Source organism: Gorilla gorilla, chromosome X (assembly GCF_029281585.2).
Source record: "Gorilla gorilla gorilla isolate KB3781 chromosome X, NHGRI_mGorGor1-v2.1_pri, whole genome shotgun sequence".
Taxonomy (NCBI): domain Eukaryota; kingdom Metazoa; phylum Chordata; class Mammalia; order Primates; family Hominidae; genus Gorilla; species Gorilla gorilla.
Window position 1 is genome coordinate 113,156,850 of NC_073247.2, and position 15,917 is coordinate 113,172,766.

The 15,917-nt window shown below is 42.8% G+C and overlaps 2 protein-coding genes across 2 annotated transcripts in view; one reads left to right on the plus strand and one right to left on the minus strand.

Moving 5' to 3' along the window:
• Positions 1-5,772, minus strand: part of BTK (Bruton tyrosine kinase) — a 36,857-nt gene extending 31,085 nt beyond the window's left edge. Inside the window, exon 1 of the mRNA XM_019019211.4 lies at positions 5,643-5,772. The gene's annotated coding sequence lies outside the window, so the exon portion shown is untranslated. The remainder of the gene's footprint in view (positions 1-5,642) is intronic.
• A 4,710-nt stretch (positions 5,773-10,482) lies between these two features.
• On the plus strand, positions 10,483-15,356 carry RPL36A (ribosomal protein L36a). Its single transcript, XM_004064516.4, has 5 exons — positions 10,483-10,622; positions 11,032-11,137; positions 11,328-11,395; positions 14,896-15,018; positions 15,289-15,356. The coding sequence occupies exons 1-5, from the start codon at positions 10,512-10,514 to the stop codon at positions 15,307-15,309; spliced, it is 429 nt and encodes a 142-aa protein (XP_004064564.1). The 5' UTR covers positions 10,483-10,511; the 3' UTR covers positions 15,310-15,356.
• Positions 15,357-15,917: the final 561 nt, after the last annotated feature.

The following is a 15,917-nucleotide window of genomic DNA, read 5'->3' on the forward strand; positions in this document are numbered from 1 at the left end:
TACAATCTATATAATCAAGACCCCTTTATGTACTCCAAAATCTTAGTCTTCTCCCTCCATAGACATTACCAATATCTTGAGTTTGGTGTTTATCATTCCTAGGTACGTTTTCATATTATTATTACAGATGTAAGTATCTATAAAAGATATATAGTATTGGTTTACATGTTTAAAATTTACATATGGCCAGGTGCGGTAGCTCACGCCTGTAATCCCAGCACTTTGGGAGGCTGAGGCGGGTGGATGGCAAGGTTAGGAGTTTGAGAGCAGCCAGCCTGACCAACATGGAGAAACCCTGTCTCTACTAAAAATACAAAAACTAGCTGGGCCAACGCTACTCTCCCAGCTACTCAGGAGGCTGAGGCGGGAGAATCCCTTGAACCCGGGAGGCAGAGGTTGCAGTGAGCCGAGATCTTGCCATTGCACTCCAGCCTGGGCAACAAGAGTGAAACTCGGTCGCAAAAAAAAAAAAAAAAAAAAAAAAAGAAAATTTATATATATATATATATATGGTACACATTCTCCAGCAACTTGCTTTTTTCCCCTCAATATAATATGTTAGGATTTATTTATCTAGCTAGTTCTACTTCATATGTTTTAATTCATTTTTATATGCATAAAATATTCTATATGATGAATACATTCCAATTTATTTATTCATTCTCCTGTTGATGGACATTTAGGTTGTTTGCTTTCAATGATAAACAATGCTGCTGTGAACATTATTTTGATTTTTTGATCTCAGAATGAATTCTCAGTTACTTAGACAAAGTGGCAAACCTAGGTCCAGCTTATCTTTTGGACTATGCACTTTGCATCATTCCTTCTTGCCTTTTCAGTCCTGTCTTCCTGATGCTTCACTATGAAATGTGGTAGAATTATCAACTATCTCTAGTGGGAGGTTAAATTTGGCCTACGGAAAATCTCTTCCCAGTCCCAAGAAGCATCCTTCACGTTCTAACTGAGATTTCAGTTGAGAATTCCTTGGCCTTGGGACCAGAAGAGAACATGTTAAGAACTGAAATACGATGTATATAATCAAGACCCCTTTATGTACTCCAAAATTTTAGTCTTCTCCCTCCTTAGAGATTACCAATATCTTGAATTTGGTGTTTATCATTCCTAGGTACGTTTTCATATTATTATTACAGATGTAAATATCTATAAAAGATATACAGTACTGGTTTACATGTTTAAAATTTACATATGGCCAGGTGCGGTAGCTCATGCCTGTAATCCCAGCACTTTGGGAGGCTGAGGCAGGTGGATGGCAAGGTCAGGAGTTTGAGAGCAGCCAGCCTGACCAACATGGAGAAACCCCGTCTCTACTAAAAATACAAAAATTAGCCTGGCGTGGTGGCGCGCACCTGTAATCCCAGTTACTCAGGAGGCTGAGGCAGGAGAATTGCTTGAACCCAGGAGGTGGAGGCTGCAGTGAGCCGAGATCGTGCCACTGCACTCCAGCCTGGGTGACAGAGTGAGACTCCGTCTCAAAAAAAAAAAGAAAAAAGAAAAAAAAAATCATACCCACAGCAACAAAGCAACCTTTAATCTTGTTAAATTCCCAAGATGCTTTTGTTCGGGCCCCAGTGAAACCTAATTATTTTATGATAAGCTTCATAGTCAAGGCTACAGGGGACCAAATTTGTGATGAAGGCATCAAGCCAAACTCGATTTTCTGGCTGCATGCTGACCAGGGAAACTATCCTGCTGTAGTCATTTACAGGAGGCCTTAGGGCTCTCTGGTTCTTCCACAGCAGTTCATGTTTTATTTATTTATTTATTTATTTATTTATTTTTGAGACAGATTCTCGCTCTGTCATCCAGGCTTCAGTACAGTAGCGCAATCTTGGCTCACTGCAATTGCTACCTCCCAGTTTCAAGCAATTCTCGTGCCTCAGCCTCCTGAGTAGCTGGGACTACAGCCGCACACCATGACGCCTGCCTCGGCCTCCCAAAATGCTGGGATTACAGGCTTGAGCCACCGCGCCTGGCCTTATGTTTTTAGCATTTTACATTTTTCTTCTGTGGTTTTGGAAACTTCTAGGTCTCTGTGATTCATCATCTCTTTTTGTCTTGCATTAGCGACAATATATTCTGGCCAACTGATGATGGAAGGAGAGCCAGAGAGCCAATCTGCAAGTTTATAGTCAGTGCCAGATCAGATTGGTGGTAATACTTTCAATATTCTCCCTCTGCTCTGAGGGTGACTGCTGGGGTGTCTGTCTTTCACTCTGGGCTTGTGTCCCCTTTTGGCCTTCTTTTTCAACCTAGTTTTTGTTTTCCTTGGCTTAAACATTTTATTTATTTTTTCCATCGATATCAAAATGACACACGCAGCTGGGTGCAGTGGTGTGCACCTGTAGTCCCAGCTACTCAGGAGGCTGATATTGGAGGATTGCTTGAGCCCAAGAGTTCAAGGTCAGCCTGAGAAACATAGGGAGACCCCCATCTCAAAATAAAACAAAATATAGTAAAATAAAACATGCTTATTGTAGAAAATATGTCAAGTACAGGGATATAAAAAAGAAAAAATCATTCATAAACTCATCCAGAGGCATTAATATATCGGCATATTCCTTCCATTTTTTTCTGTGTGTGTTTCTTATAATATTTGAGATCATATTGCACATTCAGTTAATTTACCTATTTTTCTTTTTTTGTTGTTGTTGTTTAGTTTCTTTTTTTTTTATTATTATACTTTAAGTTTTAGGGTACATGTGCACAAATGGCCATACTGCCCAAGGTCATTTACAGATTCAATTTACCTATTTTTCATAACATCTATGTATGTATGTATGTATGTATGTATATATTCATCCATCCATCTGTTCAAGGTACCTTTTTCCAAAAAAATATCTAATGTTCTTATTTAACATTATTCCTAATTATTTTCCCATGTTATTAGGATCTCTATACAAGCATCATTTCCAGAGTCAAAAAAGTATGTGCATTTTGCATTTTGATACATACTGCCAAAATAGTTTCCAGAAACATTGTCCCAATTTCAGTTCCAAATAGTTTTAGAGAGCCCCCTTTCTCATTATCCTTATCTCTTTTCTGGTCCATTTCTAATCATTTTTAAAACTCTGGTTTTACCGCAGACAAATCTGTTTTTTTTTTCATTGAGTCAATGATCTTAAACTCCAGTATATTCCAACTTCCAGCTTGTCTAAAACTTAACTTCTCTTGACTCTAGAATTTCCTTCTTCTAGGGTGAGCTAACAGACTACAGTTTGTTTTCAGTTCAGGGAGGTAGGGCAGTGAGAGGAGCTTCTCCTTGAGATTCAAATAACCAATATAATCCTAAAGACATCTTGTGAGAACTTTCTAAGAGCGGAGAGAAGAGCCTGGTATTAAAGCTTCTGGGTTTCCAATGCTCTCACATTGCCCTCAGCCACTGCACATGAATCTCCATAGAAACTGAAAGTCACACGTGGCCCAATTGTTTCAGGGTCCTCAGAGGAGTTGTCCCTCCTCCTTCCCCTCCCCAGATGGCTTCATGCATAACCAAGTAGCTTTGGAGTCAAATATGTCAAGGCCTCTTTTCTAGCTTCTTGCTGAGCACTGTGTCACTGAAAATTCTAGTTCTTCCTTATTTTCAGTAGTTAGCAATCAGATCTCAGCAATCAGATCATTGTGGGGGTAGAAGGGGGTATCCGATAACTCTTTGGAGAACACCCAAACTTTGGTTTTCGAAAGCTGTATCTTCCCTTTATACCTAAGTCACTTCCTGATATGGGTCTAGTCCACTGAAAGGAAACTCTATAGGAAATTTGCTCGAATGGAAATAGCAAATCATAGTGATAATTTAAAATTGCACCAATCCCCCATAACTGGATGGAAAGTTACATTAGTTCGCACCATAAGGAGTTTACAAAGAATTCCAGGGTGGGTGCGGTGGCTCACGCCTGTAATCCTAGCACTTTGGGAGGCCCAGGCAGGCAGATCACCTGAGGTTGGGAGTTCGAGACCAGCCTGACCAACATGGAGAAACCCCGTCTCTACTAGAAATACAAAGTTAGCTGGGCGTGGTGGCACATGCCTGTAATCCTAGCTACTTGGGAGGCTGAGGCAGGAGAATTGCTTGAACCCGGGAGGCAGAGGTTGCGGTGAGCTGAGATCCCGAGATCGTGCCATTGCACTCCAGCCTGGGCAGCAAGAGTGAAACTCCGTGTCCAAAAAAAAAAAAAAAAAAAAAAAATTCCAAACAAAAACATCAATAGCCATATACAATGGAAATTTGGACTTCAACACAAGCAAGCAGTTTAAATAGTTTGAATATAAAAGGAGTCAGAATAGACAGGACAAGCCCTAAGGGACACTGTTTGGGTATAATGCTTTAGGTTGCCATGAGTATTCGCATTTTGTGGCTTATTTGGAAAGTGACATTGTTTTATCAAATACCTGAGGCTCCAGAGAGGCTGGAGTCTGGGAAACTTATCCAAGGATGTCTTGATTGGGGTCACCAATCACTTTTATTCTAAATGTCGTATTATTTGCTCTAGGTAGGCCCTCTGGGGGACATTGGCAGGTCTGAGGCAGAGTAAAAATTATAGCAAATACTGAGATCCAGCACTTACTATTGCCAGGCCCTGTTTTAAAAGCTTTACATGTATTTGCACATTTACTGCTCACAACCACCTTATGGGGAAGGTACTAGGCAGGCAGGGAGGAGGAAATGGAAAGGGAAAGGAAAAGGGAAAAGAGCGGGGGAAGAAAGGAGCAAGAAAAAGTCAATGCAATTCGGCAGTTATTTGTTAAGTGCTAACTGTATGTCAGGGTCTGGTAATCAACAGAATAGAGGAGGGTATAATGAAGAGGGGATATAGGTAGAGAAAGGAGGATGAGTGGGAAGAGGAGGAGGTTGGAGAGGAGGAAAGGAAAGGAGAAATAATGAAAACAAGAGAAAAGCAAGCCATGCACATGGAGGGCAATGGTAAGAGGAGAAACCTTTGCCACAACCTCAAGGGTTGGCTGCACTGTCTGGGCTGAGGCAGAGGCTGCTTTCTCCTGGCCCAGTCTTTTACCCATTGTTACCACGAGGTTGGCACAGCTTCCACACAGTCCTTTAATAAGCCAGCTCTGACCCTGGCGACATTTGGCCTGGTACAGCTCAAGGCAGGTAGCCTACACCCTGGCCTAGCCAGGCCTTTCCCTAGCTCACAAAGGTCAACTTCATAACGTGGAGCGTGAGCTTTTACCATGTTCTCAGATAATCTGCCTCTTAGTATTTCTTTTTCTAAGGGCTTCATTGACCCATGTATCCCTATTGAGTCTTCAAGCACTGTTTGACAGAAGGGCTTGTTTTTATCTGACTGCTCCCTGCAATATTACTTTTCCACTAAGTTTGCCAGAGGTACCCCTTTCTAACATTTGCTACCTGTTCGGATGGTCACCTCATGTCACATTTTTCTCTTCCTGTTCCGCCCACCCTCAGCACTTGTCGGAAAGGACCCTTTCGGCCTCTCTAATCACCAGAAGGGACTGCCAGGGCCTTGTGCTGATGACACTCCCACCCTCCGTCAGCCTCCTCCACTAGCTGATAAATGGCACCAGCCATGCTGTCTCTTTGGTTTTTAGGGGTCCCAAGCAAGGTACATTGCTGCTGCTGCCCAGCCCCTGCCATACCCCAGACCCACCTCAGTCCTGACTTAATGCAGGTAGCTTCCCAGATGCATTGAGATGCCAGGACTTGGAAGGTGGGACTCGATCGCAGCAGACACTGGCCCTGGAGACATATTCTTACAGTCCAGAGAGGAAGGACAGTCTGAGCAAACCCCACCCTTTCACAGCCACTCAGTTCCCTTTTTTTGCTTCCTGACCTAAACCAATGTCTTTTTTTCTTCTCAGCAGCATGCTATCTGGTTCCCTGCTGCCGTCCCTATTCCACCCCCTCAACTGTCCCCGCCCTTCATTTGCTTGGGACCTCTGACACTACTATCTTGAGTCTATCTTTGAAAGAACCTTTCTCAACATGACTGGGGCCACTGAGACTCTAGATGGGGCTGGCCTGAGCAGACAGGTCATCAAGCTATCCTCTCAGAGGTAAAGGGACAACATACCTAAAGTACTATGAAGACAGTCAGCACAGGGAGAGGGGCTTACAGGAAAGAGGAGAGATGCTGGGGGCTGGCAGACACAGAGCAAAGAGACTGGCCAGGAAGAGCGTTTTTCGAGTTTCCTGTCCTCCAGGGCAGAGGAGTCTCAGGGACACACAGTTGAACTTGATAGTGAAGGGACCCCAAAGGACAAAACCAGACAGAGGTAGAGACAAGACTTCCCCCTGCTGAGTCATTTTCTAAGAAAGCATTTTTCCCCTACAGATAAAAATGTCGGAATATAAGCCCACAGAAATACTTGTGCCCTTCCCCATTTTCTGTGGATGTTGACTTTCTCCATTTAAGATTCGGCCTCAGGGATTAACTCTCAATGTCCACCTCTCTCTTGAGTCCTGTAAACCGGTAAAGCAGACTAGGTATGTCACTTGAAGCCTGGAGGTTTTCTCAGGGGCCCCCTACATTATGCTCCAACTGCAATGATCCTCCCAGGGATTCTCCTAGGAAATGCAGCCAGTATTGAATACAGACCATGATGGTGGAGCCCCTGCTGACTGATCTGCCTGCCCACCTTGACACCTCGGGCACTGCCATATTTCCTTGCCCCAAGGCACTGTATCCTAATGTAGAAACAGATCACAGGTCCCACTACAATTTCATCCGAAGTTTTAAGTCAACAGGACCTTATTTTTTTTTCTTTATTTTGTCTAAAAACAAACAAACAAGCAAACAAAAAAAATGGGGTATATGTGCAGAAGGTGCAAGTTTGTTACATAGGTATATGTGTGCCATGGTGATTTGCTGCACCTATTGACCCATCCTCTAAGATCCCTCCCCTCACCCCCAAGCCCCAACAGGCCCTGGGACCTTTTTTTTTTTTTTGAGACAGGGTCTTGCTCTGAAGCCCAGGTTGGAGTGCAGTGGCGTGATCATGGCTCACTGCAGCCTCCACCTCCTGGGCTCAAGTGATCCTCTCACCTCAGTCTCCCTAGTACCTGGGACTATAGGCACACATCACTGTGCTGGGCTAATTTTTCTACTTTTTGTAGAGATGGGGTTTCACTATGTTGCCCAGGCTGGTCTCAAACTCCTGGGCTCAAGCGATACTCCTGCCTTGGCCTCCCAAAATGCAGGGATTACAGGAGTGAGCCACCTCTCCCAGCCATCAACAGGACTTTAAATAAAAACATTTAAAGTATTTGTAGACTGATGATAGAGTGGTTGATACTCACATTTGCACAAGACAGATGGACAGCATGTGTTGTATGATTGCCTTACTTTATTGACAACGTCTATCCTTTCGCTAGTCACCCCCAATAGCTGTTCCACTCACCTGGCTGAGGGTTGGCCACAGGCATTCATCTTCCCTCCTCTTTTCTTCAGTTTTTTTTTTTTTTTTTTGAGACGGAGTCTTGCCCTGTCGCCCAGGCTGGAGTGCAGTGACATGATCTCGGCTCACTGCAAGCTCCACCTCCCGGGTTCACGCCATTCTCCTGCCTCAGTCTCCTGAGTAGTTGGGACTACAGGTGCCTGCCACCACGCCTGGCTAATTTTTTGTATTTTTAGTAGAGACGGGGTTTCACCATGTTAGCCAGGATGGTCTCGATCTCCTGACCTCGTGATCCACCCGCCTCGGCTTCCCAAAGTGCTGGGATTACAGGCGTGAGCCACCGTGCCCAGCCTCTTTTCTTCAGTCTTATGCCACTTGTTGTCACATGCCCTGTCCTTTCTCAAGATCCATCTTGGGGTGGGGACTGGGAGGTGATAGGCATCCAATGGGAGAGCTAAACAAGAGAGAGAGAGGAGCACAAGGGAAAAGAGCAAGTAGACGTAGGCTTTTCTTTACCCTCTGCCCATGACCACTCCCCTAGCACACTCATCCATACTGACAGAAAGACTGTACTCAGATAGTGCAAATAAACAGCTGAGTGTCACCTGAAGAGATTCCCAATGCAATATAAGGTTCTATTCTTGGTGCTATCCTGTTCAGCATTTTTATTGATGATCTTTGAGGAAAATATAAAAAGTAGCCCGGTTAGTCTATGAATGGTGCAAGGCTCTGTGTGCTAGACTGGATGACAGAAGAAGGCAATTAGTTCCCAAAAAGATCTTGATTATCTGGTGTGAGAAGCCAAATTCCACAAAGTGTATTTTACCGGGGCTAAAGGTGATGTCTCATAATTGGGCCCCAAATTTGAACTTCAAATGACTCCAGGAGAAAGTGGAGTAGCAGTAGCATTTGTGAAAATGGTTCAGGGGTTTTTGCTGATAGTAATCAAAAGGCATGTCATCAGTTAACATGGCTTCCAGAAAAGCCAAGGTGAAATTGAGGCTTCCTTACGGAAGTAAAATATCTAGACAGAGGAAGGTAACATGCCACTTACTCTGCAAAGCCAGACCACACCTAGAGTCCTGCATTCAGTTCTGAGTGCCTCGTCTTAGGGGAAATTAATGAGCAGGAGCATGTCCAAAACAGAGAACAGCTCAAGCGATCCTCCCACCTCAGTGTCAGCATTGGTGTACAAACTTTCACTTATAGGATGTATAAGCTCTGGGGATCTAATGTGCAATATAGTGACCATAGTTAATAATACTGTATTATTGAAATTTGATAAGAGAGCAGATTTTAAGTGTCCTCACCACCCCCATGGTAACTATGGATGGTAATGGATGATAGATGTGTTAATCAATTTGACTGTGGTAATCATTACACAGTGTATACACATATCAAATCATCATGTTGTACACCTTGAATATAAACAATTTTTGTCAATTAAATATTTTTAAGTAAACAAAAACAAGCAAAACCCCCACAAAGCCACATAACACCAGGTATGATAGAAAGAACTAAGGTTGATTAAATGAAGAGGGGTCATGTTCACGGTCTTCATATTTCCATGTTACTAACATAAACCCCTAAAGGCCGGTGAGATTGCTTAAGAATCTGGAAAGAAAAAGAAAATGCTGGAAGTTTGGCAAAGAAATTTTCAGGAAATGTAGCAGGTAGTGGTAATATATTTATTATCTCATTCCCAGAGACCACCCAACAAAAAAGGGGGTGATCAGAGTGTCAGCTCAGGTCCCACGCGTGTTCCTGGAGGGTTGTGCAAGCAAGATACCCCAGACTCTCACGGTTCTTCAGCCCCTATTCCACTGCCACCTCCTCCTGTGTCTCAGCCCAATTCTGTCTCCTCACCATCCTCTACACTGCAGATGCCCCTGCTTCCTTTGTATGATGTAGTGGTTAAGTGCAAGGCTATAGTGTTAGACTACCTAGGATCAAATTCCAGCTCCACAAAAAAATAACAACCTGTGTGACTTCAGGTAAGTAAACTTAACATCTCTTGTGCCTCAGTTTCCTCACCTGTTAAATACTAATACTGGTATATACCTCCTGGGGTTGCTGTCAGGATTAAAAGGGGTAGTATGTAAGGTGGTTAGGAGAATGCCTGGCATATAGTAAGTGCGCCATAATTTTTTTAGCTATTATAATTACCAGGCCACAACAGCAATATTTTATAATGTTAAAGGAACGCGGGCTCTAGAGTCAGTCTACTTGGGTTTGTATCCTAGATTCACTAAATACCGTTGACATTGGGCAAATCGTTTAACATCCTACAGCCTCAATTTCTTAATCTGTAAAATGAGAATAATAGTACCAGCTGTCTTCTAGAATTATTGTGAGAATTGTATGACACAATCTATTTAAAATGTTTAGCACCCTGAAGTCTTTCTATGCTGGACTCTCTTGAGACCTAGTACATGCCTTCTGCCAGGTTTGCAAGGAAGGGAAGAGCCGCTAGGTACTTTCTACTTTTAGGCTTGATGATTGCTATTACAGGAGCCAAACAATTTCATTGTCACTTTTCAGAACCTAGAGCTGCTGACTTACTCCCTCAACAGAAGGGTGCTGCTTTAATGCCAATCATTGTTCCTTTTCTTCAAAGTACTTAGTTCATAATTGTACATTTATAAGCCTATTAGATTACTGTACCCCTCCCCCGGAACAGTGCCTGCCACATAATGGGCATCCAATAACCATTTGTTGAATGGACCAACTGGCCATGTGATAGATGAACTGGAACAATTGGCTCCCTCCAGGTCTTCATTGAATTAGCAGTTTGCTGCGAAAGGTGTTCCCAGTGACCTTGAGGTGGAACAGGAATGGAACGTGGAGGTGGAGGACCCCTTCATTCGACCCTAGTCCTGGCTTCCCTCGGGGACGGGGAGGCCAGAGTATCTGGGAAAAACACTGCTCCCTTCACTGAACGCCACTACGTAGCAGCGTCCACCAAAAGAGATAAAGTGACGAAACGTTGAAAGCTGCGGGGCGGGAGGAAGTCGGGGTGAGTTGACCACGCTTTAGGCGGAGTCCTTCCTTAAGCTCCCGCCCGCGGCTCCGAACTGAGTCCTCTCAGCCGCCCGAGGGCGCTGCGCTGAGCCTTACACTCTATGATTGCTCCTACCGACTCCCATGAGGAAGTGCGATCGGGAACCTCCTATATACTTCCGTTTGCCGCGCGGTTTCTTTCTTTCCGTGCCGATAGCGCTCACGCAAGCATGGTAGGACTTGCTGGTGGGGGCCGAGTAACATCCAGCTTAATCTTCCCCCCCCTTCGTCGCCCGTGCTATGCCGGGATGGGTCCAGGCTCCTGTGTGGACTCGATATACTAGAGCAACCCAATCTTGCCGGGATCAACCCTAAAGGGACCGGGCTACGGGGCCAGGAATTGAAGTGATGGGTTCAAAGAGGTAGAGTTAGCCGGGGGTGGAGTTAATAAGGTCTCTTCCCTCTTTGGGGCTCGACGGAGGGAGGAAGCTCTGCTTGAAGCACATGGGGCTGGCCCACCCTGTGGTCAGAGGTAGCAAGTAATGAGGAGTCCTGGAGTGCCTCAGCTTTAGCTGGGTAAGGTAGGGCGTTGTGCCATTGTGGTCAAATAACATTGCACGTTCTGAACTGTTTCTTTACTAGGTTAACGTTCCTAAAACCCGCCGGACTTTCTGTAAGAAGTGTGGCAAGCACCAACCCCATAAAGTGACACAGTACAAGAAGGGCAAGGATTCTCTGTACGCCCAGGGTAAGATGGATTCCGCATAATTTGGTGTTAATGTGACATTTGTGTTGTAGAATAACATACGAGTCCGGGTCTCTTTCCCTCCACGTCTGGCTTGAGCGTTAATATTTCTGCTGCGAAATTAAGATAAAACCTGTAAGACTTACTTGCTGATCTTCAGTATTTTATAACAAATACCAATTCGTTTTCCCAGGAAAGCGGCGTTATGACAGGAAGCAGAGTGGCTATGGTGGGCAAACTAAGCCGATTTTCCGGAAAAAGGTGAGTGGTAGTTACTATTTGACGTTTCCCAGTTAATTGCCGTAAGGATATGCACTTGTCTCTAGTCCACACACTTCATGATATAGGTATAGCGTTAGTTTAGCGAAGTTTTCACTGCACTGATATATCTAGTAGGTGATGGAGCTGGGAATGCAACTCATGTCTGACTGGTCCACAATACTGCACTATTTCAGTGTTTACGATTTTTTATCCTTTCCCTTCTGAAGAGGCAAAAAATTGAGGAATGTGCCCTGCTTTCCTAAGAACTGAAGTGTGAGTACACTCGTAAATCCTTTCATTTGCCTTGTTCCTTATCTGTCAATATGTTTGAATCCTCGCTTGTTGGTTGCACTAAGAATTGTTCTGTTGTTTCTCATCACAGAAACCTGCAGTCAACTACCTGTTCTCGTGAAGTCTTAAAACTCTTATAGAATAGCCATTTAGGCCTTTCTGCTAGCCTCCTGAATTCTGCATTCTCAGGCTGAGCGAGTTTCTGTTTACTCTCAAACCTTAGGTGATTTGGCTAACTCTTGAAGTAATTAGCACGATTGGAATGGAGCATTCTCTCCAACACAGCATTTCTTTTGGCACTTCGCTTCTTGTGCAGTTTAGCTCCAGAAAGTATTAAGGAATGACTTTAGTGCTCATTTGGATGCAGTAAGTGGTTTGATCTCAGGGTGGCAAAAAGAATGCTTTTTTTATACCTTTTCACATTCGGATAACTTGTTTAGAAGACAGAGGTTCTAACTAGGTTTTGGCCTATTAAGAACTGCAAACTAGCAGAAGCAGAACTCTGGCTAAAGGGGCAAGCTTATTAAGAAATTGAGTATTTAAAAATTGAGCTACCATATGATCCAACAATCCCACTGCTGGGTATATACCCAGAAGAAAATCGGTATATCAAAGAGATATCTGCACTCCTATGTTTGTTGTAGCACTGTTTATAATAGCTAAGATTTAGAAGCAACCTTAGTGTCCATTGGGATGAATGGATAAAATGTACCTATACGCGGCCAGACACGGTGGCTTGTGCCTAGCACTTTGGAAAGCCAAGGCGGGTGGATCACCTGAGGTCAGGAGTTCGAGACCAGCCTGGCCAAGATAGTGAAACCCCGTCTCTAGTAAAAATACAAAAATTAGCCGGGCTTGTGATGTGGGCCTGTAATCTCAGCCACCTGGGAGGCTGAGGCAGGAGAATCGCTGGAACCTGGGAGGCAGAGGCTGCAGTGAGCCGAGATCACGCCACTGTACTCCAGCCTGGGCGACAGAGCAAGACTCCATCTCAAAAAAAAAAAAAGAGGGAAAAAGAAAATGCACCTATACACAATGGTGCCATAAAAAGAATGAGATCCAGTCATTTACAACATGGGTGGAACTGGAGATCATTATGTTAAGTGAAATAGGCACACAAAGACAAACATCACATGTTCTCGTTTGTGGGATCTAAAAATCAAAACAAGTGGACTTGTCATATAGAGAGTAGAAGGATGGTTACCAGAAGCTGAGAAGGGTAGTGGCGGGAGGTGGGGATGGTTAATGGGTACAAAAAGAAAAAAGAATGAATTAGACCAACTATTTGATAGCACGACAGCGTGACTAAAGTCAATAACTTAGTTACATATTTTAAAATAACTTAGAGTGTAATTGGATTGTTTGTACCTCAAAGAAAAAATGCAATAAAACTTTACAGTGGAGAAACCTAACAAGCACTACCTCAGCCAGGTAATCAAGGTTAACATCAACAGTCATGAGTCATGTTGATATATACCCTTGATAAGGTGTGATGAAAATGACACTTTAACCTAAAAATGCATAACCCTATCTAATCATGAGAAAAATAACAAATCCCAAGAGGGGCATTTTACAAAATACTTGACCAGTAGTGCTGAAATTGTCAAGGTCATCAAAAAAGTCTGAGAAATTGCCACAGCCAAAGGAGTCTAGAGACATGATGACTAAATGTTAGGTGGTGTCCTGGGTGGGGTCCTAGAACAGAAAAAGGACATTAGGAAAACATAAGGAAATCAGAAAAAAAGTATGGACTTGAGTTAATAAGGCATCAGTGTTGGTTTGTTAATGAGTCATACTGATGTAAGATGAGAAACTGGTAAGGTTTATAAGAACTCTGGAGCATGTTTGCAATTTTTTGGTAAATAGAAAACTTGTAAACAATAGTTCTGTTGTTTAGGTAAAAGGAGCAATCAAGGCCGTGCGTGGTGGCTCGCGCCTGTAATCCCAGCACTTTGGGAGGCCAAGGCGGGTGTATCACCCGAGGTCAGGGGATCAAGACCAGCCTGTCCAATATGATGAAAGCCCCATCTCTAATAAAAATAAGAAAAAATTAGCTGGGCGTGGTGGTGGGCGCCTGTTATCCCAGCTACTCAGGAGGCTGAAGCAGGAGAATTGCTTGAACCCAGGAGAAGGAGCTGAGATCACGTCATTGCACTCCAGCCTGGGCAACAAGAGCAAAACTCCATCTCAAAAAAAAAAAAAAAAGAACAATAAAAAAAGTTGAGGATTAGTGGGGAGTGTAGTTTGAGTTAAATAATTCAGTTGAATGGACATAAATTCTAGACATAATTGTAGGTAGTCTTAGAATTTATTGATCTTTTATAGAGATGGGTTTCTCACTATGTTGCCCAGGCTGGTCTAAAAATCCTGGGCTCAAGTGATCCTGCCTCAGCCTCACAAACTGTTGGGATTAAAGAACTATGCAGAGCTGCTGAATGGCCACAAGTTCAGGGTGGCAAGATGAGTTGCCCATTTGATAGGAAGCTCTAGGATGTTTGATCTGAATGGGGTTTGGATTCAAACTTGATGACAACTGGATGACATGCCATCTTTGCTATTACCACATTTTCTCTTTATATATATTTATATTTTTATATATAATATATATTATATATATTTTTATATAATGTTTTTATATATAATATATATATTATATATATATATATATATTTTTTTTGAGATGGAGTCTCACTCTGTTGCTCCGGCTGGAGTGCAGTGGTGCCATCTCTGCTCACTGCAACTTCCGCCCACCTCCTGGGTTCAAGTGATTCTTCTGCCTCAGCCTCCTAAGCAGCTGGGATTATAGACACGTGCCACCATGCCCGGCTGATTTTTTTGTATTTTTAGTACAGATGGGGTTTCACCATGTTGGTCAGGCTGGTCTCGAACTCCTGACCTCATGATCTGCCTGCCTCGGCCTCCCAAAGTGCTAGGATTACAGGCATGAGCCACTGTGCCCAGCCTTCTCTTTATTTTTTTTAGCCCACAAGTTCTACACATTTTCTCTTAAATTCACTGATTTTTAGATTATTTTCTCCCTATGGCTTAAGAGTATACTGAGTACTATTTAAAGCAAAGCATTGCAAATGAATAGTTGCCCCACTATTCATTTGCAATGCTTTGCTTTAAATAGTACTTAAAGTAGTCATTTTTGAAGAAAGTGATCTTCTGTAGTTATTTATTAAGGCTTTAATTTAATTTTTTTTCAGGCTAAAACTACAAAGAAGATTGTGCTAAGGCTTGAGTGCGTTGAGCCCAACTGCAGATCTAAGAGAATGCTGGCTATTAAAAGATGCAAGCATTTTGAACTGGGAGGAGATAAGAAGAGAAAGGTATATAATTATGGGTGGAAGGTGCAATCTTTTTCATAGCTTTATTATTTGAAAAGGTGAACATCTATTCATTGTGGCATAGAGCTCAGGGGTAATCCTCTAAAAATATTAGATCTGTAGCTAAAGATATGTGAGGTCTTTTGCTACAAGGAGGAAAGGAAGAATGAGGCAGCTTAACAGCATGGTGAGTATTTTAGGAACAGATAATGTTCTTAATGGGGCAGTAGTTCATGGCAAAATACAAAACAACTTTTTTCTGTTCTGTTACAGGGCCAAGTGATCCAGTTCTAAGTGTCATCTTTTATTATGAAGACAATAAAATCTTGAGTTTATGTTCACTTCATTTGTTTGCCGTTCATCTTTTGGGAGGGAATAAGCTAGAGCCATCAATACAATTCCGCTTGTGGGGAAATTTATGCCTCTTACTGGTACTACTTGTTTTGCATTGAAGCTGACTGGTTGAGTTCACATCATATGTTGCAATTTTCTAATTTGGCACTTCAATCACTAGGGGCCTTATGAGGCAGTTTGTCGTTATGCGATGGTTATTGGTTATTATGTGAGTAGACACATTTCAGGCTAATAGGGAGAAGTCAGTAACACGTTCATAGTGAATATGAGATGTCTTTGCTAAGAGTTAAGTGTCAGATCTTTGTTATAACAGTTAATTTAATAAAGAATTTTGGCATTGTTCTCCAGACACAGTACACTGTAACATATATAACATTGTCTGTGGACTTGGTCTTAAACTCTTTTAAACATTTTGACATTCCCCCTCACATTTTAAAGTAGATATATTTATCATACCAAAATAACTACAAAGAATAGGTTTTCTGGTGTATGAAACCCCCCAGTGGAGTTTTTTTTTTTTTTTTTTTTTTGAGACAGGGTCTCCCTCT

Coding starts and splice junctions, on each gene's coding strand:
- RPL36A (XM_004064516.4), top strand. CDS start 10,512: ATGATTGCTCCTACCGACTCCCATGAGGAAGTGCGATCGGGAACCTCC. Junction 10,623..11,031: donor ATAGCGCTCACGCAAGCATG/GTAGGACTTGCT, acceptor TTTCTTTACTAG/GTTAACGTTCCTAAAACCCG. Junction 11,396..14,895: donor AGCCGATTTTCCGGAAAAAG/GTGAGTGGTAGT, acceptor ATTTTTTTTCAG/GCTAAAACTACAAAGAAGAT.